The sequence below is a fragment of the Chamaea fasciata genome, unplaced genomic scaffold, assembly GCF_029207755.1.
Source record: "Chamaea fasciata isolate MVZ Bird 193981 ecotype frontalis unplaced genomic scaffold, bChaFas1.0.hap1 SCAF_1, whole genome shotgun sequence".
Classification (NCBI taxonomy): Eukaryota; Metazoa; Chordata; class Aves; order Passeriformes; family Sylviidae; genus Chamaea; species Chamaea fasciata.
In genome coordinates, this window is record NW_027094086.1 from 124,619,478 (window position 1) to 124,645,077 (window position 25,600).

The following is a 25,600-nucleotide window of genomic DNA, read 5'->3' on the forward strand; positions in this document are numbered from 1 at the left end:
ATCCTCTCTCAGGATGTGCTTATTTGAGGGCTTCTGAAAGACAGGAGCCAGTGTGTTAGTGTTGGCCAAAAAAAACCCTTTAGATGGCTGCTAGCTCAAGGCGGCATGGTACAAGCATCCCTCACAATTGTTTCTCTTATCTGTGAGCGCTTGTTTTGCATTATGGGTTATAAGCTCATAAGAAAAAAAGGCAGATTAAGGCTTGCTTGTAACCCTTCACTTACTGAAACTGGTATCCTGATTTCAGCTGCAGAAGCTGACTTTGGTGAAATAGCAAAATTACAAGGCTACCCTAAATGAATTGCTGAATTGCAGGTTAATAGGCACTGTTAGTACTGCTAGTAGGCAATTTTCAGCCAAAGATACATCATTAATGTGACCTCTCTGAGGGCCCTGTCCTGGGCCATGCAGCAGATGTGTTGTGGTGGCTGACAGGGAGAAACCCTGAAAGCAATTACGGAGTATAGTTTGTCCTGGAAGTCATCGGGGAATCCTTCAAATAGTATTAGAGGACATTGTTATAATTAAACCTGTGAATCACTGTACAAGACTAGAAATGGAAACTAGCAGCTCAGAGAGAATAATATGGCTGAATTTATGTTGGGAGGACAGAAAAGGTAACAGCCCAGGGGCACAGACCTTTCATGCTCAGAATCATGGCCGCAAGCAGAGGTGTTATATCAGTGTTTCCAGACTAAAAAAATTTACATAGCCACTGAGACAAATTCAAGCTTCCTCATGGAGCCATCTGATGGAAGATTTGAGCAGGGAGTTGGATTATGATCATATAAATTAGACCAGATTTTCTGAAGAGGAAATAATGCAGCCGTATACACTTACTGAGTTGGGGTTTTTTAAGTGAAATGTCATGATGAAGTATATAGACACTCTGCAAGTTCCTTTGAGGTGTAATTGATAGCTACTGACACACTAAGAAAAGCAACTTTTATATTGAAAGTTGTGTAATTGATGGCCAATGACTAAGCATTAACCAGTTAAATAAGAATGCCAAATAAGAATTTTGCTACTTTTGGTAAAGAAATGTGCTTGCAGTTTTATGTGTACAGCTAACTTCTAGCACAGAATGATATCCACTGAACTTGAGCCTCTTGAATCATTGCATTTTTTTGGATCTGCCTAATGAAACCACTGCCTTTTATGTGTCCAACTCAGTTTAATCTAGGCATAAGTCCATGGGTAAATAAAGCACCCTCTATTTTTGCATTTTCAGTCATAAATCAAATAGATTTTCAGTTATTTACTTTAATTTTTTACATGTAAAGTGGCATGAATCTCAGTGTTGCAGCTTTTCTGTGTATTTTGCAGATTACACCTGGCAGTTTGACAGAAAGCTGTCAAAGTAAATGACCAGAATTAATTACCATTTGGTATAGAACTAAAAATTAGACAGGGATGTGGAACTCATAGGAGCTCCACAGAGTAATATACTACTTTATATTCCTCTATGTTATGGTTCATTAGGTGAATAAATAAATCTTTTCAATATCCTTTGGCAGTATTCAAGTATATGGTCATTTTAAAATAAAATCTCATTAGTGAGATAGTATGCACCTTGATATCAGAAATGCACTTATTCCTGTATTAGTGCCATGTTATTTAATTAACTGTCAGTGTTCTCCAGTCACCTGAACTAGATAACAATCAAAAAAGATGTGAAATGGTTCTATTAATTTTGTATTTTAACTCTCTTATACCTCTTCTCACTGCTGCGTACCCAAGGGGAAAGAATTCTTTTATTAAGATGAAGCCTAAAATTCCACTGCCTCAGCTCTTGAGAGAATTGTACAAAATTAAGAACCTTGCCTACAAGAGAGGCAGGGGGAAAAGGGAAAAATAGCCAGTTTACAGGCCTTGGGGGATTAATAAGTCTTCCCATTTTCCTTGGAATCCCGTTGAACTAAAGTTACAGTGAGGCCATGGAGACAAAGGTCTGGTGTCTTTCTCTCCTGATCAAAGTGGAGAAAAATATTTTTTCTCTCAATTCCTATTCCATCATTTGTTTTACAGATTGGAAATTCAAAGCTTCGTGTAAGTAAATCAATTTACCAAATAAAAATTAATTGTAAATTTTTTACACTATTGTGGTTAGGACATCCTACATATTAAAAGTAAAAATGTTTGTGTTGTTGTGGGAGCATTTGTAAAATATTTCTGTAATCTGAAAGCACACTGTCTGTGTCCAATTGGGAAAATCAAAACAGACTGTCTATCTGAAAAAGGTAGAATAAGAGAATTAAGGAATTTGCATATTCTCATCTGAGAATTGCCATGATAGCACTCCTGCAGTGTGCTTGCTTTGAAAGAATTCATCCACTGAATGCAGCAGAAGGGTTTGCCAAACTTTTTTAAACCCAGCTGTAAGGACAGAAAAGAGGGGAAGGTCAGTGGAGAGTGTATATTTAGGGGAAAAAAGCCCACACCCTTTTGGATAAAAGGAGCTACTTTCAAAAATATTTTTAAGGCTAGCCACAATGAGGAGACAAATATGAAAGGATGGGGAGCTCTGGAACAGACCAGAAAAGGAAACAAGAAAAGAAAAAAGTGTCAAAAAGTTCCAAAATATAATATTTATAGTTCAACAGGAAATTAGCAATAAAGTCACAGTGCTTGTGAGTAGAGTTGAAAGGAGAAAGTGGACCGCACTGCAGGGCAAGCTAAGGTAATCCTTTCACTTTCCACAAGCAGCAGAATGCAAAGGGTGGTAAGGAAGGTGTGTTTCCGAATGTAAACCTGTGATGAGTGTAGCTGTGTGCCTATCTTACTTTGTCAATATTGCAGGAAAAATGGGTAAGTTGGGGTATTTTACCTCTAGAAATGGGGCCTTCTTTGAAAGTGCCAGTCTCTATTAGAATGGCTTAATAGTGCACTTGGAATGTGTTGCAGCCTTGTATTAGGTCCAGTGAACTGGGAGCAGAAAGTAAACATGAAAGAACATCAATGAACTGGGAGCAGAAGGCAAACATGAAAGGACATCATAGGAGTTACTTTCTTAGAATTTAGATGTACCAATACCTCATACTGTCTTTGTCAACTACGTGTCACTGGTGGTCACCATGGTGGTTTGCTATTACTCTTACCTGCCTGTGCTTGACTTGCACAGATAAAACTGACTAAACAAGGGACAAAATGGGAGAATGAACTTGTGTGAAGACTTTTTTGGTAAGAAAAGCAGGGAAGGGAGCAGAGAATGTAACACTTCTGTGGCAAAGAAATGTGGGTAAACTTTCACTTGTGAATTTTCTCATTCTATCAGGTGTCTTTGTGTTCTTTACATACTAATACTGGAAGGCTTAATCTTTTACTCTAGTAAAATATCACTTTCAGAGAAGTCCTGTATTTATTTTATTGTAATTAGCTACCTTATAGAAAGAGGAGAAATTTCAAATGCATCAATGCCAAAAGGCATAATGGCGGATGTGGTTTCAGGTCAAAAAGGAAAAAAAAACAACACAGACATCTCAGAGGGATTGTTGAGTATGGTTTGTTTTAGTGTCATCTAATTTAAGGCATCAAAGTTTATTTTGGAACTGGCCCCAAGTGACTTATGTAAGTCAGTCTGTCATCTCCCATTAGCATGTGCTAGTTGCAAAAGGATTTGGGAAAAAAACAATGGATTAAATATTAAATGAAGCTTGGATCTAAAACAAAGGAAATTCTTCCCACTACCAGAGGGTCCTTCCACAAAAAATTCGAGCCCCCTCTTTCCCACTCCCAAAATATGTCTTTTAACCATTAGATTATGTCATTATTGTAAACTTAATTTTTTAAAAATATGATTTAGTGCATGCAAGCTTAATGACACTTTTTTATAGATAGCCCTTTCAGTCAATAACTGTTTCATGTTGTCATCACTATGAAGTTATTGAATGTTGCAGCATAACATGTATTCCCTAACATTATCAGGAAACTGACACATTTTTGTATCCAAGCCTAAGAGCTAACTCCAATACAGATTTAGGAACAAAATCTTGTCAGATTTGCTTCATTATAAACTTTTCAAGGAAAATGCTAAATGTCTTTTCAAAACCTTTTTAATCTTACTGTTAACTATTTCTGGTTGAAATCTGTATTCTCAGCAATATATTTTACTTATTCAGTATTCAGGAGTAGTATAAAGAAAGTAAGGAGACTACACGGTGCTAAATGTATTATTTCCACTCACAATTATAGTAAAAAACATCCATCAAGTCACTGACATCTTCTTCCCTTTCAGTCGAAGTGTGGTAAACCATTTGTTAAAGTGCCAAGAAAAATTTTAAAAATCAAAGGTAAAGACAAGAAGGTCATTCATGGCTATTTACTCCCCACTGAAGTGAATATGAAAGAATGTTATTTGTCATGAAATTCCTCTTTGGTCCATTTTTAAGAGAGATAAATGGAGAAAAAAAGAGGACTCAGACATTAATTTAGAAATGGGATTAATATCTATATGTTCATGTGTATATAAACAAAAAGAAAATGCACATATTTTTATTGAACACATGAATTAATACACATGCACAAGCATTCTATATATTATTACAGTATGCAATATAACATACAATATACGGTAGGAAACACATTAAAAAATTACTTAGTATTTGACTTCATGATGATAAGCCAGATCACCATTCATCCTTTTTCTTGCCTCTAGACTTTCTTCTGAAATATTTTGAGTTTGGTTTTGCTTATCAAAAATACAGTAACAGAGGCGGGGTCACAAATTGCTAGCATTTAGAGATGCACTGATATTTTTGATATATTCTTTGGCACTAAAATGTTTTTTTTTTCCCAATATTATGTTTGAGAAAGCCAAATCCTTGAAAAATAGTCACTTAGCTTTAAATATGTGTTCAGCGTTTTGCAAAAGGAACATCCTGACCTCTTTTGTTTAAAAATGCAAAAAAAAAAAAAAGAAAAAAAGAATTGCTCAAAGTGAGCCTGAAATCACCAGCTGTTGTGTCCTTTTTTGTCCTCCAGGAAACTAATATTGAATAATTTATGTGCAGATTTGGCTGTTCTATTTTGTCTTGTGTTTGGGGGTTTTCTTGTTTCTGCTCCTGTCTAATCCATAATTTGCTAGACATCACTCCTTTTTTAATGAATACCCACCAAGTGCTTACTCCATCATCCAACACCATTATTTTTATTGTTATGGATATATTGTTCTTGTATTGAGCTGTTGAAGAGGGAATATTCTTATATAGCAAAACTTTATTGCATTTTTGATTTGGCCATTTTGATACATACTTCTAGATTCTAAATTCCCTTGTTATTCCTGTAGCATTGCTGTGTGCTGTAGCCATCAGCAGCAGTATGTTCAGCAAATACAGGATAATTAATAAATGTAGTCAGGAATTAAGTTCAACCTTTATATACTAGGCTGGCTTCTTAAAAGCATCCTAGTAAACAGAGTACTTAAATACTGAGAGTCTCTAATACACCCTTAGTTGTCTTTTGCCAACCTGGTGACAGGTGCACAGAAGTATAGACTGAACCATGTGCTTGGGTTTATTGATGGGACATAAAAACTAACAGAACTGAGAATGGTTTGGCCAGGAATGGCAACACATAATAGCATACTTTTCTACTAGGGAATGCCCTTTACACTTCACAGATGCAAAATCTGAATAACCTTCCAACAAAAAAATAAAATAAAATTTTAAAAAAAGAAGGAAAAGAAAAAAAAGAAGACAAGAAAAAAAAAAAGAAAAGAAGAAAAGAAAAGAAAAAGAAAGCCCTGAAGTTCTACTTGGTGCATTGTAATTGATAGTATTTTAAAAATAGTTGATTACTCCCCCCTGCTCCCCAGTCAAATTTGCAAACTGTTCATTTTAAAAAGTCCCTTTACAAATATATTGAATTATAGGGAATCCACAGCTGAGGAACATGTGTTAGCTCAATGTAGCAATGAGAAATATCAAGTTATGCAGTTCCTGCATGTTTTCATTACCAGGTTTCACAATGGACCTCTGCTTCACTGATGCAGCTTCTAGTGCACTGTTTTCATGGGAACACAAAGGAAAAAGTGCTAGACTGCTTACCATCAACTGAAGCTAATATGGCATGCAAAACAAAACAATAAAAAATGTAGTTGATGACAAAATTTAGGTTCAGCTTTGAACTTCTCATGAGAATCATGTTGTAAAAACAAAAACTTCACAAATGTTTAAGCAGAATTTTGTATAGAAATCATTACTTTAACAGTTTAAGATGTGGTGTTAGATTTCATTTGAATTCTTCTGTGTAGTATCTGATAATTATTTTTATACCAGCACACAACTAAGGTAGCTCTGTCAGCCTGGATTTAGAGGACTGCAGTGTTCTTTTTATTTGGACTCTAAATATCAGCTTTCCCTGAAACTTGACTGTTTTGATTTTATAGGTTTGTGGTCAAGAATGGCATGGTTAATACCCAGTAGTACCTGCTGGTAGTACACTAATCTGTGTTCTATGAAAGGTGCTGGTTTTCAATCAGTGATCAGGGATCACACTTAAAAAGAAAATGGAAATTACTCACTTGTTCAGAAAAAAACAAAAAAAGTAGCCTGATTTCTTTAGGAAATTATTGTCTCATTGTCATAGTAATACAGCCAAACTTGCAAGCATGACAGATTTAGCTATTGTTCATGAGCAAAAATGCATCACTGATTTTGGGTAAGGACTAGATAAGATTTCTATCTGAAAGACTTTTCAAAGAATAGGGAGAAATAGTAAATAACTTAGAGAAACATAAAAACTTGCTACTGTCTTTTTCTTTTGTATCCAAACAGCCTACTTTTCAGACAGAAATGTGAATTTTCACATGCCAGCATGTTTACAGAAAATTTTATGGTAGGTACACAGGTGAATATAGATATATAAAGTACTTCAGCTTTCAAATGCATGTGTAACATATAAGAAACTTTCATTATGGAGTAAGAAACTGTGACGTTGTTCTTGGAAGGGTCTTTTAGGTTATGAAGTCTTTTCCTGAAGTCAACAATGACAGCCATGTTAAAGAAACTTTTATGAGTTTGCACATACTTAAATGTAGTTATAGATATTATAAGAGTGTTGTCAAGCTGCACATGGTTTAGGAAATAGTGACAGTAATGATTCCATGACTGCATTCCAAAATCTTTATGTGGCTGATTGTCTTGAGATGTTTTCCATAACCCTCAGAGAGCTCAGAGTAAGGGAAGGTGAGGCAAGACAAGAAATTCTGCTGGTTTCCAGGGCCCTGCTGCTCCAGGGCTAGACAGTTTAGGCTGTTTAGTAGTTTTAGCACAGGGGGACTTGGCAGTTTCAGCCTTGGCTCTCTTCCTTGGCTAAAATGCACTAGGACCACCACTGTGCACAGCAGATGAAAGGTAAGATAAGGGAAATGCAAGGAACTTTGGGATTACCCTCTAGTCTTGCACTGTTATCTGCATTAATGAAGAAATGGGATGCTATTTTAGCCAGGAACGCTCTTAAGTATTCAAGGATATCTGAACTTCATTGCAAACAGTGAGCAAAATAAGAAACATTATAAAAAATGGAATTACATTATATATATATATATATATATATATATATATATATATATATATATATATATATATATATATATATATATAAAAGTGAGATATTTTGTCTCTCATTAATTACTTGCCTTTTACTAAGAGCCCCCACAGACCAAAAACCATCAGCTAAATATTGCTGCTGTTTAAAATTCTTTTACCTAGCAATCAGCTTTACTTCTTTTTTTTTTTTTTCTGAAAAGTATTAAAAACTAAGAAAAATGTTCAGGTACATGAAGCACAACAAGTTGTGAGGCTTGTTGTCTTGGTGGAATGTTGTAACGTGGCATAGTCGGTGCTATGTCACTTTGGGGCCTAAGCTAATGTACTTGAGTTTTCTCAGGCTGCTCATGGCCTTTACCCTTGTGGGTAAGCTCTCTATTTAGTGACAATTTTTTGAAAACTGCATTTACTTCAGGAAAATAGTAATTTTAAAATCCTTGACATTCTAGCAGAAATCCAACTTTTAATAAAGCCTTTGGTCAGGTATTTGAAAAGGAGATCACTGCTGAGTGAACAAGGTGCACAGTCCTTTGGTGAGCAGTGATATTACATCAAAGAACGCATTTCCCAAGCATTTGTGTCTTCTTTACCCTCATACAAAATACAGAAACTCAACTCCCTCATTGTTTTCTCTCCCATCTGAAATTCTCTTCAGACCCTGACTGTAGTAAACCGTGTCCTTCTCTCTTCCTCTGCCCAGTTCTTTCTCTAACATAGCAACAATGCTATCAGATACTGAGGAGATGGTCCAGTTTCACCCTTGATATAAATAAATAATGAGACAAATATGATGGAGAGCCACAGGTTCATAGAAAGTGACATGATGTGTTGTGCACTGAAGGACACAGAATACCACTCAAAACTGAGAGAGTTAGTGACAATGGACACTGAACTGTACAGCTGAAATAATTACACGTTAAAAGCCTCTTATCCTTCTCCCTTCACCAGTCAGGGTCAATAACACTTCTTAACAGCCTTTCTGGCAGATGGATTTCTAATCTATTACAGACACTTTGAACAGTGGTCATCCCCCAGGCAGTATATTTCAGTATTTAATTGTTCTTGCAATTAGAAAAAATTACTAAGCCTGAATCATGCCTGCTATCTCTTGTCCTGTCTAATGTGGATATATTTTTATTCGGGTTTTTTTTATACAATTATGTTAGTTTTTATGCTTTACGCATGTATTTGTGAGAATATTGTCATACATATATCTCTGTTTATTAATAGTTTGTTTGACCTTTTGTTACAGCATGTTTCAAGTATTTAAAGTTCATTCTGCCTTGTCTTTGGAATCAGGAAAAATTCAAAATTTGGGGCAACTTATTATTCTTTCTTTATAATGATAGTTTTGTTGTTTTGCTGTGTTGGTGTGATGACATTCTTTTTAGGACTTACCTCTTTTATATTTGGTTTTTTAACGTATTATGAACACTCCTTAATTCCTTTTCATCTTAGATAAGTTTTCCTTTAAAACATACAAGCAGTTATTTAAGTTCATTGAAAATTTCACTGCTGAAGTTTAGTTTTATTTCTTTCTGAGTCTTTCTTCCTATCCTAACCCTTCCAATATCTAAATGTAATATTTCATGCTCACTGGACCTCAGTTGTCAAATTATGTTTTGATATTCTCGTTGCATTACTCCTGAAAGTAAGAACCAAGTACGGGGGGTCATTCCTTCTTACAGTTTTTATACTTTCTGTCTCTTGAAATCATACTGTAGTTAAAACGTTTAAAGGACAAGCCAAGTAGGGCTTAATTTTTTTTTCCCTGAACAAAACGTCATCATGGTTACATTTTTGCATTATTACCACAATTCATACTATGGATTTTGCCAGTTGCTCACAGAAAACCTCATACTCAATATAACAAATTATTAAGCAGCCGAGATGTTGGATATGATCTTCAATAATATTAGCTTGGACTTGTCACATATTGTCAAGTAAAATTGACTTAAAATGGAACTGCAGACTTTTATGAAGATTTGGTATCACAGTGAATATTTTTCTACTCTCCTTGAGAAGAGGTAGGAGATTTTCATATGTTCCAAACATTGGCAGGTATTTTTTCATTATTATTTTTAGCATTATCTATAAGTTAAACATATAGAGTAGACTAAATCAAATATTATTCAAAGCAGCTCTATTAACATGTGATTTTGAACTTAATTGTGAATGACATTATATAAGCAGTAGGAACTATATCATATGAGAATCAATTAATTGGCATTATCAAGAAGTCTGTAAAAATAATTACTAAAGCAGAAGTCTTTAGGATTCTGAAGCATTGCACTACCTGGAAGACAAGCAGCAGGCAGTAGAAATTCTATAAACCAGGAATTTTGCCAAACCTCCTCAGGCTGAAGTCCAAATGAAATTTTTTTTAACCCAGCCAGATTTTCCATACTGAACCAAGGAAATTGCAGCCCAGCAGAGTCCTAGGAGCCTTTGCCTATGCTTCATTGCAAGTGAATGTCTGTCTTTTTTCTTTTAATAGTGTCTGTATTAGATACCGGCAAAAATATATGTTAACAGGCTGACAGAAAATAAGATGTGCAAATACTGGAAATAGTGCTTGCATAACACAATTTATGATGTGATGTGCATAATGTACAAATTGTGGTTCTGGTGCTGCAAAAGTTTACATACGTTATTAACATTATGTACATGAGTAATTCCCGGAGGATTGGGTTCTGCAAGTCTCACTCAAGTCACTGTTATTTGAACATGTTTATGACTGCATGTCTCAGCTTGCTTATCAGAAGGAATGAAGGCACAATCAATTTCAAAGATCTGTAATAAGCACATTGCTGTTTGTTTATTATGATGTTCTTGTGGTCATTCGTTTTCATAATGCCACAAAGTTTTTCTTCATTTGACAGTTTCATCTCAGCACACTTACACATTTGAGTCTATGATTTAGGCTTGCTTGTCACTGGTATGCTTTAACCATTACGCTGAAAATCCAGCATGGTTCCTTACCCAAATTTTAATAATTCTTTCAGTTAACAGACCTAAAGTTGTCTCATAGAGTCGTCAAAATAAGGTAATTACAGTTCCTAGGTGTCTAGGTGACAAATGGGAAATCATGGGGGAGCAGAAAGAGAAAAAAGAAAATGGAAAGTCTGTATGCAGCATCACCTTAGTAAGTAGATCACAATGGCTGAAAGGTGTTGAGATGATTAATGGGCAGAGACTAACCTGTTCTGCCATGGCTGCTGGGGCAGAGGTCATTCACACCCTAATGACTTGGAGAGTGCTATCCAACTGTAATGGGGGAAAACAAAAGAATGAAAACCATTTGTAATGTGGTTGTAACCGTCCTGTAAGAAAGGGGAACCTAAATAACCACAGCTTTGATCACTTACTGGAACTGTTCTGGCTTTTTTAAAGCTTTTAATGTTTATTTATGTAACATTACAGACTAAAAAAGAAAGTCTTTAAATGAAAACCAAATCTGATCCACCAAACATGAGCCAGGTTGTTCAGATACATAGCTGCTCCCTGTTGCAGATACTTCTCAAATAATTACCCTGAGAAAGAACAGAGATAGAATTTTACTATGACATGTAACTGATGAGTGATGACTTACTTAAGTGTGGAAGATGATTTGCAGTTTTGACTATAAAAAGTGTACACTTTTTATAAAAAGGGAAGCATTCATATGCCCAAGATAACCACCAATAAACATGATTTAAATGAAAATATTCTTATGTCTGAGAGGAGGTAGGTGTATGAGTCTGTATATGTGTTGTTTTGAGGGCTTGAGCTGTACCAAACGATGAATAGCACAGAAAAATATTTTTGTCAGAATACTGTAATTTGCTGTCCACATGTTCTTGGTAAAAAACTGATTTCAAGTATCTAAATTATGGAGACTTCTTACCTAGAATTACATTGCATTGGGTGTTGTGGATAAGGTAAAATAATTTAATTACTACTGTTTCTAGTGGGAGCAGTCATAGAGCACAGCTGAGCATCAGGAAGCAGGAGATCTGTATGATTCCTGGGAGGAAATCCTTCAGAAGGTGGAACCTGATCTTGTGTCTCCTACCTATAACTACTGAAACAAAACTCAAGAGAAATTTTAAAGCAACTGTCATTCAAGGTGAGGGAGTACTGTTGTCTGATAACATCTGCCAGATTGTGAACATAAAGCCAGTAGTCCTCTTCTGGTTTGATGCTGATGCTTGTGGCCAAAGGTTAAACCTCATTTGGGTCCTAGTGGTAACTCTGGGTATTAGATCGAGATTTTTCTCCATGGAAAAAGTTGTAGGCACTGATCTAAGCCTCGTTCTAATCATGGTATGGTTTTTATACAGTTTGAAATATGTATCTATACAACATGATATCAAGGCAGTGTACCTTTTGCAAATACAGCTTATTCATGGAGGAGACAGCAGTCTCTTGCTCTCTCTGACTTTTTTTTTTTTTTAAATTTTAAGAGTGGATTGGTTGGTTTGTTGGTTTTTGGTTTTTATTTCCATTCTCTCAGTTACTCTATTACATTGTAGTGACTTGTTAATGAATAAATTCATGGGCACGCTGACACAATCTGCCTAACCCTTTTCAACTTTTGAACATTTGAGTGGTAAGTCACAGGAACTCCTTTAGTAGAAAGGAGTAACTGAGTCAAGACACTCATTGCGTAACTACAACCATTCATTGCCTAAACAAGTATATGGGTTTATCTGCTTTCACCAAAAAAGGCAGTTTGTTAATTTTCTCTTTCCTGAACATCTTCTGTTGGTGATCCTCTGTTGCTGGAGGGTCAGAAGCACTGCCTAGCAGCACAGGTTGTACTCTTCCCTTGCACCAACTATGACAGGTCAATGTGAACAGTGCCTCTCCAGCAGCTCTGCCATGTCTCATTCAGGGCAAAATCTGTTAGGTTGTGGAATTCTATTTCTAGCTTAATTCCTTGGAAATTCTTAAAACACATATTTTCAAGGCATTGGGAAGTAGGGTCTGAAGAGCTTGACAAGCTCATTACCAACCGCTTCATAATATTTAGGATAACTCCACAGATAGGAGGGAATAAGGGCTCAAAAGCATCTGTGTCTTTGAAGAGCAAGAGGGGCAAATGCTCTGCTCAAGCTTCCAGCTTTGCTGCTGGCTTAGTGGCAGGCTGCAGGAAACCTGTGTGTGTGCACAGTCTCACTCCTAGCACTTAGCTATGGATGTTTTGGCGAGGCTTGAGTGCATTTTAACAGGCCCTTTGTCCATGTTACAGGCAAGTCCATCCTGTGTGAAAACCAGCTTCAGAGTCATTCTGATTGTCACTGTGAGCCCTGACAGAAGCTGCATCTGTGCTGTCTATGGGCAGCTCTGAGGGTCCTTATCAGACCCACCTACCCTGCAGGCAGTGAGCCTTTCAGGAGGCTCTAAGTGAAGATATAAAACATGCCCTGTGGCTTGGGGGTATGCACCAGAGACATCTGAGGCTTCAAGCAGTGCAACCACTGAAATAACAGTTTTATTAACATACTAGTTTTTACTGAATGAATATCATTTAGCTGATGTATTGAGTAAAAGCTGTTACCTCTACCAATAGGCATTGTGTGTAATCTTCTTTCAGATAAATCTTGCCCTTAATTTTGTGAATTGGAAATCACTGGAGACTGGGAGGGTGTTCTGGAAAGATATTACTGCATGCTTGCCCAGTACTAGCATTTTTTCTTAGGTATTTGCTTTTGGCCACTGTTGTGGATACTGAGATAAACAACCTTTTTGATTTTACTAAGTATTTCCTTCATAATAATCTCAAGAAATGAACAGAACAAAAGGAAACCTGAATGGTTTCTTTTCAGGTAAATTCATTTCAAAGATGCAAATACTTTTTTCTCATTTTACATACATTGTGTGTTCAGTGTGGTCTTTCATTCAGTCTATACAAATGCATCAGCCAGTGCTACTATATAAGGATAATGCCCCAAAGAAAATCACTTTGAAGTGCTTTTTCTTTCAAGCTCTCTGTTATACTTGTCAACGACTCTCAGATTTATTCTGAACTTGTCTCCCTTCTGAAAAGAAATTCCGAATTCCTTCATTCCTAGTGTCTAAAAGTATGCTTGAGTAAAATAAAAATTAATAAAAAAAAGAGTCATCCACTTAAAACTTTATTAGACAGCCACACATTACTGTTTTGAGATTTTTGTTTTATTGCCAATTAATTATTGTGACCATCTGCTTTGAGTTATCCATGGCAACTTACCTAAGCTGTAGATGCACATCCTACATAAATACAGAGATGTTGAAATTGATGACTGCAACTTGTATTATTAGCCCAGTCTTGGCATTTGACAAACATGATTATATTTTTTCTACAGAGTTTTTATCCAAGAGCAGGCTACCAGATTTTGCTCAGGAAAGAGCATAAACTAGTGAACCCAGCAAGACGTGGCTTGCACAGTGAATCATACACGTGACTATCTGAGATCTCCCTGCCCATGTCCCCAGTCAGTGGAGCTGGGAGCCCATGGCTGCCTCTAAGGCTCCATAATGCTCTTAACTCCAGGAACACTTGTTATTTTGACTGTTACCCTATTGTTTCACAAAGAAATGGCTCACATCTCAATTTGTGCCTATGTTGGCAAACCTGTCTCTTCCCTAAATGCTGTTTTTGGTGAATCACAGTCTCAAAGTACCATGCTCTTTGCAGAGAGCTGATCAAACAAAGAGACTTTTTCTGGCTAAGAGAATTTTTTTTCTGGCTTAGGACAGACCAGGTTTCACCTGGGCTGAGCTTGCCTCTGTCTTCTACTCCTCTGCATTTCTCTGTTCCAGATGGGTCTCCAGATGGCCAGCATTATCATGTATACCAGAAAGGTGACAGTGTTTGTGTTACTCTTCAGTTAGACAATTGGAGTGCTCTCTCAGAAATGTGAAGAAATTGTAATATAAAGAAGAGACATAAATACATAAACAGGGATCAGGACAGAATGAAGCAATAATGTGTGCTTAGGCATATTATTCAAAGTGACTTATGGTATAGAATTGAAGCTGTAATAATAATTCCCCTTCAGAAGCTTTTTAAAAAGTGTCATTATTGCAGAGTAGAACACAGGATATACAAGATTTTTAGGGTCAGGAGTAGGGGAGAGACCATAGAGACTCCAAAAGATACTTGATCTACAGTCTTTTTTCTCAAATACAGGAGATTTGTGGGTTCCAGACTTCAAATGGAGCCCATAAACATGAAAGAGTTTTTCCCTACACTTCAGCAGAGGAAGGGTTTTTCTCATGGAATGCTTTTCTGATGTTTTGATATGGTAGGGAATTTCAGTGGTTGCTGTGTGTGATTTCTGTGCATGTGTCATTTCCTCAAGCTTAATGGCTTTCTTTAATGACATACATAATTCCTTCACTTTTTTATAAGTGTCCTCATGTTGAGAAGATGTTTTCAGTTTGACCTGTATAAGAAACCATCATACTGGAGTGCAAACTGAACTTTATGCTGAACGTCTGTTCTGGAACCTAAGGTTTTCTGTACACTTTTGTATAGACTTGAGTCTATAAAATTCCATATTTTAGATTTCTTAATTTACTGTTGAAAGTTACTAGTTTTCAGGTTTCTTATTGTAGTATTCATGTTACTATTTTTTGTACTGATGGCAGTAGAAAATTTTATGATACATATAACTGTGAATGAAGATCACACTATATTCAGATCCTAAACTGTGTAGACAGCTCTTATCTACCATTGCTTGTACATACAACGTAAAATTACTATTAATGGGGTTAATAGTAACCTGCCTTATATGTATTTTGTTGATAAATATGCCTTGAAAGTGATACATTTTGTTTAAATGGTGCAGGGTAATTAATGTTAGACACACAGACATTTCAATGGATTTATTATTTATTTGTGCCTACATTAACTAATAAATGAGACATCATCATATAAGTAGTTTTCCAGAAAACCAGTTCTAAAGTAAAAAGAGATGTTTATCATTTTGAATGATGTCAAATGGAACATTCACTTTATTTTAATAAGTTAATACTGTCATGTGCAAACCTCCTTAGATATCTTGGATGATAAAATAGCTGTCACTTTTGCTTGTGGAATTAGATATGTGGTGATTATATAAAAACGAAATTCTGCTTCTAAATGTGAAAAGCTGACCTGTTAAAAACACTTTAACAACTTTTAGTGTTATCATAAATCTTACCAGTTCTTTAATGTTGCAGTTTTTTGGTTGCATATATTACACTAGTTCTGTGAGTCAACTTTTGTTACAGGGAAATTTGGGCCTGAGGCCAGGTAGAGCTTTGGAGAGCTTTTAAGTTCGAGAGCCTGTTTCACAGCTGGAAAGCTCCCCAAAGTGCAGTGATCCCAGAAGAATATGTTTCCCATTACCCAAATCTCTACCAAATCATGCCTTGTAGCTCTAAAATAATTAAGACTTTGGAAGCCCCAAGAGGTCTTTTTTGATCCATGAATGAAGCTACCCTAAGTTCAAATAACTAAAACCTGACTCCTTCTTAACCAATGAAATACAAAACCCCTCCATTTGTCAATGTAACATAAAGAGAATGCTCAAAAATGTCAGAGCCTTTACACTTTAATGGATTCAACCTCAGGACATGTCAAGAGTTTTGATTGCAGTTGTTGGAGATGAGGCTGAGGTGTCTGTGCAAGTCCCCAGGGCAGAAAAATTAATGTTCTATAAAATATGATGTAAAAAGACATGTTGCTTTATACTGAAGTTTGAATGATGATGAAATTCATAAAATCAGAAGAAATCCTTCAAGTCTCTGGCACTGCTACTAATAATACACTCATTAGCAGAGCAAGAACACTGATTAATTCTAAGAAGTGGGCCACTGCTATTACTAAGAGAATGAGATAGAAATTTTCTATTTGTTGGGAAAGAAGGTCTTATGAAGCCTTTTCTTTATTTTAGATTCAATTAAAATGATACAATGCTTTATTAGGACCTGTTTTGGGACTATGAAAAACAATGTAGTCTGTAGACTGTCTCTGATTCAAAAAAGTCATATTACCACATGCTGACTTCTGAAAATTTGGTCCTGTATTTTTGTGCTTGCTTAATGATTCGTGGATAGAAAAAGAAAGTGGGATATGTGTTGTGAGGGGAGAACTGATGTCACTTGGACATCTGAGAGTTCAGATGTGCTCACAAATCAGCCATCCATTTGAATTTAATAATACTCATTTGTAATTGCTGATGAAATATTATGCCCTCAATTATGAGTACCTGCAAAAGCTAAAGATTTAAATTATATTCCTTAAACTGTTTTTTTTTTCTGAAACCAGTCTACTGACTAGAATTTCTGATGTCTTACAGGTGGCATTGATATAATTCCATGTTTTAATACAGCATAAACCCATAGTAGTTAAATTAATTTAATGAGCAAAGCTGTAAGGAAATTCATCAAATACAACAGAAGTATTTATATGCCTTCCCTTTAGTGTGTGCATATTTATGGTGGGACTACCTACTGGATGATGATACTGAAATAAATGAAGTTTAATAAACATTGTTAAGTTGGCCAGTATGCCTCATTTTTGGCCAGATGAATGTATTCCTTTATTCCACTGCTTTCCATTATTCCAAATGCTATTCATTTGTTCACTGCTTAGACCATGTTTGGGAAGAAGATATGCCAGCTGATGAATATCTTCTGCAAATACAAGTATGTTCATGCAATGTATTGCCAATGTTTCATCAACTGGCAGCAGCTCCAGATATGCTGATTTATAGCTAGACTAATCTGGTAGCTGAAGGATTTACAACCTCAGGAGAGACTATTTGAAGCACTCAAACTTAAGATTGTCATTAAAAGTGCTTCCTTAAACTAAAATTACCCAGACTTCGGCTACTTGGTTCTCACAGCTAGAACTAAACAGCTGCTGCATCTTGAAAGGAGGTTGGACCTGCAAGTGCCATGACATTTTATACCTTCCTGACCAGTAGCTAAATCAGCAGACTTTCCCAATCCTTGGAAGTGTTCAAGGTCAGGTTGGATGGCACTTTAAGCAGCCTGATCTAGTGGAAGATGTCCTTGTCCCCTGGCAGTGGAATTGGAACTAGATGATCTCTAAGGTCCCTTCCAAGCCAAACCATTCCAGATTCTATTATTTTACCTGCTGACTGTCCTTTTTATCCAAAGTTTCATGTTGAAGTTGCATAAAAAGCAATAAAAGCATGGATTAGAATTTAGAGATCTCAAGTCAGTGGTCTGTAGAATCATGCTTGCCTTTTTTTGTTGACATTTCTCTCAGTTCTTAAGACTTTTATTGTGTTCTTGGGTATAATTTCAACAGAAGTGGAACAGTGTTTTCCCTTTTTCAGTATAGAATTTTAGTATGGCAGTTGGAGCATGCAAAACAATGGATGTGGATGTAAAATCCTTTGGACTAAGGAGAAAACTGATGTAATCATCCTGAACAACTTCTTGAATTACTTTATAATAAATTAGTTTTGGAAGGGGGTGCAATGTGGTAAGAGGCCATTGCAAATATCAGCATTTGCCTCTCTGCCTACATTTTTTAAAAAAGGGAGTTTTTTCAGGTCTTTGAGGCACCCATTATTTTGGATGCCTCAATTTAGGCTTGAAAACCTCACCCTGAAGAGGGACTTGTACTATAAATGATCAGTTAGATCCAGTAGTCTTCAATTGCGCTATAAATTGGAGTGCTTTTCTCTGTGGAGAAAAGGTATTTTTCTGTGAGTGCTCATTTGGGTTCTCTGTTTGTTGTCCTAATCCTCTTGGATGTAATTTTAAAAATGTTTATTTTCTATGTACATTTTTAAGGTATCTAAATGTCTATGTAGAGTGAGTGGAATCTGGATTACAATTTTGTAGCAGGTGCCTAAAGTTTAGGCATTGTACTGTGGGTCCTGCCCTTGAACTTGAGACCTAGGGATGTAAAATTCCATGTTATATTTCCTGTCTTTTGAGTCATCTATCTCCATCAAACATATTCTTACTGTTGCTAAAAATGTACTGCACGTTGACTGCTGACAGGTTAGGCTCTCTTTGTCCAATTCCTTCACATATTACCAAGATTTGTACATCAGACCTGGCAGTGTTAATCTTTTGTGCTTATATTTCAGGATTAAGTTAGAGTGTTCCAAAAGAAATAGCTGCAGTAGAATTAAATTTATTGTAGCATTTTCTAATTTTTCTATTATTCACTTTTATAATTAAAGGCCAAATTTTCAGCTGCAGTGAATTCCTTTAATAAAATCCTTTCCTTCCAGATTTTCCATAATAAATTATCCTTGTTCTTGAGTGTGAAAAGAAATGCACTGATTTGTGCTTTGAGATTACATGGATTAACTTTGACTTCAACTTTTCATCTGTTGTGTTGATCATATGTAACAAAAGACCTACAGAGACAATATGTTTATAAGGACTGGATGTTAAGTGGGCTGTTTCCTGAACTGGAGATAGCAGACATTGTCAGTAAACAGCCAATTGTATTTTATTTTACTTTAGTGTTGCCACATGGGAAGTCTGACAGTTAAAATCTCTCATGTGCTCATTTTTCAGTAACAGTGTGTTATATTTATCCCGATATTAGAAATATTTACACATCCAGATATTGGAAAATAACAGTGTTTGCTTTTTCTGAAGAAAAAATGATGGGGTGTATGGTTTCTGGATGAGAACGATTAATCATGGTTTCCATGTGATGAGTTAAGAATCCTAAATTTATAATTTGAAGATTTAGATTAATGATATAGAATGCTGATGAACAATATTCCCAAATAGATTAACATTTTGGTACTTTTTTAATCTTATGGGACAATACTAGAATTATTTCTTGCTTTAAAGCTTATAATTAGAAGTTCTAATATGTTTTTAAGCACAGTATTGGTCTGTGGAGACTCAAGGAAATGGCATATTCTTTGATTTGTTTCTAGAGTTTGTTTCTAGGCTTGGTTATGAGTAGATTTATTTAATTTTCTTCTTGCATTTCTTCCATTTCCTCCTCCATTTAGCCTTTCATACCTACCTGAACAAACATACTTTCACTTCCACAATCAATAGTTCATTCTGACTTTCAGCATCATTCATACTCCTTGCATTCCTTTTTAGCAATGCACACTTGCTCCCTTTTATAACAAAAAACATGCATTGTGGTTAGGCACAGAGGTCAGCACTAGTGTTGTGTCACAGGTCAAACAAGATCACTTACATTCTTTATCAGGATCATTTCTTCTCCCTGGGTGGGATATGAACTTTTCTTTTTCTCAGAGAGGAAACACCACAGATGTTCACCACTCCTTGTTCAGGATTTCTTCTGCATGGTTTGCCATAATTTTTCATGTAAACTTACAAAACAACAAGCATGAATCACCCATAACTTATCCGACTTGTTATATTCATTATTCACGTAGCAAAGTAACTGCACAGTGTATTTAAATACACTTGTGATGTACGTTAAAGTTGATTCCATATTTTTTAAGTTGCATTTTAAGACACCTCAAGTACTTACAGGAAATATTTATAAAATGCTCAAAGTGATTATATCTGGGTTTTCATAGAGACATTAACATTTTTAGTTGCATATTATTTCATATTTCTTAATGTAATTTGATTTAATGTTATAAATGCTCTTTTTATTTCTTTCTTTTTCAAGTCTTGAGCAAGATATTAACATTTAAATTAAATTACTATGGTTAAAAATGTTTGCAGCTTTTTGTGATTTTTTTTTAGGTGAGCAAAGCTAGTTTGCCATTTTTTCTGCTGTAGAAATGCAGTGTTATCAGTATTTTTTATTATTCTTGTGTTTTATTGAACACTAAAAGAAAATAGGGTATTAACTATGCTTTCACCACCAAGTATTTATCTTTTGTGGAAGAATGAGGTAACACAGAAGAAATTCTCTTGGTAATCTTCCCATTTCATGACTGAATTTTTTGCCAGTATGTGTCAGCAACATCCCACTTCTAGGTAGTTTTACGTCCTAAGCATTTCCTAGAACATATGTCATTCTTTATTCTTTTTACTCCATGCTTGCAGGTTTCTTTTTTTTGTCAAAAATATTGGAATAAAAAACTAAAAAAACCCCAACCTGCCAAACAAATCCACAAAAAATCTTTTCTGAGAAGCTTCATCACTTCTCATGCTTTCTTCCACTTTTTAAGAAGTGTTTGATTTTGTTGCATTTCAAAACCAGTAAGTTTTCCTAGCTCTTGTGTACCCTTGCTTCAGAAAGCGATATTTCTTACTTGTTTTGAGGTGTCAATACAACTGTTGGGCCTTTCTGGTTCTCTCTTGAGTCCTGTGGATCCACCAAAAGCTCTGGCTCCACCGAAAAGTTGCACAGCACAATGGAAGCTGATCTCTAGAGAGAAATGGTTGGTTCCAGGTACCTCAGTCTGCACTGAGCATGTTTTACTGGGGCTGTTCTTCAGCCTGAATGCCCAGCAGCAGCTGGAGAGCATCAGGAGAGCTGCCAGAAGGCATCTTCCAGTTGTGTTTCACCCCAAAGGAATCCAATTCTAGCACTTCAGAGCTGCAATGTGAACCAAAGCACAGGAAGTGGGGATGAATAAATCAGGAGTTTTAGTTTTGATTTATGATCTCAAATAAAACACTGCGGTAAACATCCTTGCACCTTAGGTTCTTCCTAGTCAAAATTTGGAATATATACTGAGAACAGAGTTCATTTACTACTTTTCCCTTGTCATCCACCTCACATTCTCATATGTTCAGTCTCCAGGTTTGTCCCTTCTTGCAATCAGGAGATGAGGAACTCAGTTTCTTATGCTCCTTTAAAGGCTATGTAAAGCAAGTTGAGGGGTTTGGTTTACATTTTGAGTGAGCTAGGATTCTATCCTTTAGCTGGATATTCCCAGAGAAAGCAAGTGAAAAAGGAGAAAGGTAAGAATCATGTGAGGCTGATGTTCCTTATGGAAAAAAACCCCAGAACAACAGTACAGCTGAGCCCACGTCTAAAAATTACTGACTCATATAATAAGAATAATTACGTAAAGTCAGTACACTGACTTAACAGCACCACCTTATGTTATTATTGTTCGTCTTGCAGTAATAGCTAGGTTTCTGTTGAGTTTCACCATTTCATCATGCTGGAAAGAGTCTGTTTTCCACAGTCCAGGATGTAGGTAAGACAGAAGGAAAAAAGTTCAACCAAAAAAAAAAAAAATGCCACTATTTGGAAACTAAGCAGTAGTTACAATACAATGCATTGGCAAGGGGTTGGAACAGGTTAGGCATTAGGGTAGTTGAAATGAATTGTACCAGTAAACAGTATTTGCATGGATACATTCTGGAAGTTACTCTTTTTGTTCAAACCAAGTAATTTCATGTGTTTCAGGGGTGCTGTATAGCAGAACAGCTGTCTTGGTGGAATTTGGGTTATCAACTTAGACATAGTTAATGGATATTACCATTAACATGAAGTATCAGCTGTTCTTATATAACTTGTCACTTCATAAGACAATGTAGATATACCTTATATGAATTAGCTGTGACGTTCACACCACTACTATGAAGCATACTTACTTCACATGTACGCTTCCTGAACAAATAGCTGTGTATGACTTACTTTATTGCTTAGCATTTTTCTAACTTGATCCAAAAAGTTACAAAAGGGTCAAACTTGCCCAATAATGCCATTGTGCTTCAGCCCAGGTGTTGCACCTGAATTCTACATCTAAGTGTAAGCCATCAATTTGTATTTCAACTCCAAGTCTTCTAATATTTTTTTTTAATCACAAGGTTTAGGGTGTATATAAATATCAATTTTCTCTAGTTTTTAAGTGATAATGACTCATAATATTTTAATACTTTTTTCATATAAATCAAAATTTATTAAGGAGATTTGTTAAATGATTAATGCTGGGGTAGATTGACAAATCATGTTGTTTGGTGAAAATCTACAAATTTGTTGATTTCTTTAAATAGCTTAACTTAGTGCAACCATTGAGCACAAATTATGAAATACACATATCTATAGGAGCAGAAGACCTGTCATCACTCTGCTCAACACTTGCATCACATTATAATCCTGAAAAAGCTTACTGCTTAATTTCCATTAATTTTGGTAACTTATTATGACTTTTGTATAGTCCAATCCTTGCAGAGTTCCGGTATTTAATTTTAAAATTTATGTGCTTTGAAAAATTGTATAAGGCAAGAAATATTCTTTCACTTTTTATGCTCTAGCTCAGATTTACATTTTTAGAGCTTCCATCAGCTTTGGCAAAATGAAGATTAGCTTGATCCAACTTCTGAAGCTGGGAGCTAAGCCAAAACTCTGGTACTCAGAGATCTGCAAAAACATATTGCTGCTCCATTACCTGACATTTCTGGGCTTATTTTCAAGGTTTTTATCCACTCTTTTTATTTTCTTATGTGTATAGGTCTCATATTTGCGTATTCTCTGAGGCTAGAATCAGGTCCTATTTTCACTTAGCATCTTTTGCACATCACTAAAGGCATTATGAAGCAGTTCCCTAAGCCTAGCTCTGCTACTCTGTGTATTTGTCAACAAACAAGTGGTTAAGTTGGCATAACCATGGACATCTCCATCTCTTATTACTATTTCATCCTACTTAATGAAACAAGCCTAAATTTTTCCAAAATGCTGATGCTTACCAGAAGTAGCCTTTGTTCCACCCCATCAGTTTTCTCAGCACCTGAGCATTTATTCTGAGTGGAAAAACCTTTCATAAAATATGCAGATGTACAGTTGAGCATTAATAACCCAGTTATAATTAATCAAGGAAGGAATGGTCCAATTATTCCACAAATACTATTTACTGAATCAGTACGTGTGGATTAAGTTTGTCACAGTGTAACTAACACTGCTGAAAATATAAATGCATTGTGAAAATAGATATATTGTTAAGGAAAGCTTCTTATCTGCTTGTTTCTGTACTTGCTCTGCAAGCAACATTTTTATTAATTTATGAAAATACACATTTCAAATTCAAAATTTGCAGAGCTCTTATTTACATATATTTTTGAGAATATCTTTTTCATGTTATATGTTATGAAGCATTTCAGAAATGGCTTTGAAGGCTATAGAAAGGCAGTCTGTTAATGCAGATAGCTTAACCACAGAAGAATCTGTATTATCATTTCAGGTAGAACTATCCACAGACATACAATGGTACAGAGGAGGAAATAGATTGATTTTAAATTTTTAGTTGTGTGGGGTTTAGTTTTTGTTTACAATTTAGTGCCACAGAACTTGTCACATGGTGAAATTTCATCTGCAAGATAGTATGTAACCTTTGCAAATTGGAGGTTGTCAAACTATTTTAGGGGTCCTTTTGTCACACAGAAGAAAAAGAAAAATAGGAGAAAAGAAGCAAATGGAAAATTTGGCAAATGGTCTTGTGGCAGTAATTTAAAAAATACACCCCCCCAAAAAAGTTCATTAAAAACCACACTGAATTAAAAATCATAAATTTATGCTACTCTTTCAAATTTAATGGCATAAAAGGCAATGTTGCTAGCTTATTCATTAAGTTAAAAAAAAGTGACAGAAATACTGGAAAAGTAGCACACTATCACTTTGCTTTCTGATATAAGTTAATCTAACATCAGATACTTTAGAAGTAAATTTTTTACCAGTGGAATGTTTGGAAATTTAATATTTTTGAGGTTTAGCATTCTGCTAATAGGGTGTTTGTTTGATGTTGGGGAGGTTTTTTCCCTTAGTGTCTAAAAACACTTTTCTACATTTGGAAAAAACCACAGTCCCTTTCATTTTGTTGCTTTTCCCTCACATCGCTATCGATGCTTGTTTTCAGGGGAAGAAAAAGGAAATTAAAGATACGGAGTGTAGGAAATTTTTGTCACACTTTGCAACACAACAAGACATAAATTGAACTCAAATGACTTCAGCAATTTGTTGCAAGTGTTTTCAACTAATCCTCCAAGGCTTTTCCCTTGACACCAGAAGAATTTTCCACCTTTTTTAGGTTCATTCTGTTGTCAGTGGCCTACACATGCGTGTGCTTCAGCTTGACAGGTCACAGAAAGTATAGACCAGCCATTCACCTCCAGCTGCCCCTCCACTCAACTTCCTCTGAGCAATATTGGCTTCTGCAACTAAAAACTGCTTTTTACATATAATGAAATTCACAAGTGCATTGGAGGAAATGTGATTTTTTTTTTCTGCCCCCACAATTTCAATAGCAGTTTATTCCTTTAAAAGGCAAACTGAAGAAGGGAATAACTTTGAAAGCAAACTGGAAATATAAAGACAGGAAATGAATCTGTGACTGTATAACTGAGTTCATAAATGGGTCTTTTTTTGGTATGAAACTGGGCTTTTAAAGTAGAAAAATCACCTACTTAACAAAACCATTCGCTGTTTCAGCACTGCAGGAGCATGAAATAAATCCATGTTTCTTTCTAATATATCATTCAGTCTATCAAACTACTTCCAAATGACCCGAGTTCTAGCAGTGCAGCAGAAAGTTCCATACCTCTGCTGGGACAGTGAGTTTTTTAATATAATCTGATTTTCCTTGTTCATTCAGGTTTACAAAGATGCCCATAAATCGTCCCTTAATCTGAAGGTGGGGCAAACATACTCTTTCTCAAATTACGAGCTACAGACACTCTAACTTCCCTCAGAAACTCCTTTCATTTCTTCTGCAGGGAGAATTTCTGCATTTTAATGCATTCAAACCTAGTCTGCTGTATAAATCTCAAGAGCATCTGTACATGGTCATTCTACATCAACAGTTATTCAGAATCAACAGGATTGTCCCTAGTCACTGAATTGCGGTACTGTCAAGTCAAACAGTATTGATAGAACACCTAAATCACTTTATTAGCATGACATTTAAAAAAACCCCAACCCTTGCCAACACTGTTTAGACCAGCATGCAACCATCATAGAGTTCAAATTTCCCTCTAGCTTGACTCCATTTCCTAGGTGAAACATATAAGTAATTGGCTGGTTTGTGTCCCCCCGCCACACTCCTCCAAGTCCATAAGTAAAAGGCATGCACACACAAGGCTTGCATATTGTCAAACAGTTTTGTAGGATTTGGATTTAATTGACTGAAAAGAGCATTACCTTCAAGATG

The 25,600-nt window shown here is 35.7% G+C and overlaps 1 protein-coding gene across 2 annotated transcripts in view; it reads left to right on the top strand.

The window, feature by feature from the left end:
• AGMO (alkylglycerol monooxygenase) overlaps positions 1 to 25,600 on the top strand; it is a 188,904-nt gene that overhangs the window by 130,846 nt on the left and 32,458 nt on the right. The window contains exon 13 of one of the 2 annotated variants that reach the window (XM_066196480.1): positions 11,498 to 11,571. The exons of the other annotated variant lie outside the window; for it this stretch is intronic. Within the exon in view, the coding sequence (XP_066052577.1) occupies positions 11,498 to 11,512 (15 nt within the window). The 3' untranslated portion in view covers positions 11,513 to 11,571. Of the gene's footprint in view, positions 1 to 11,497; positions 11,572 to 25,600 lie in introns of those variants that run through there. 2 annotated transcript variants of the gene reach the window in all.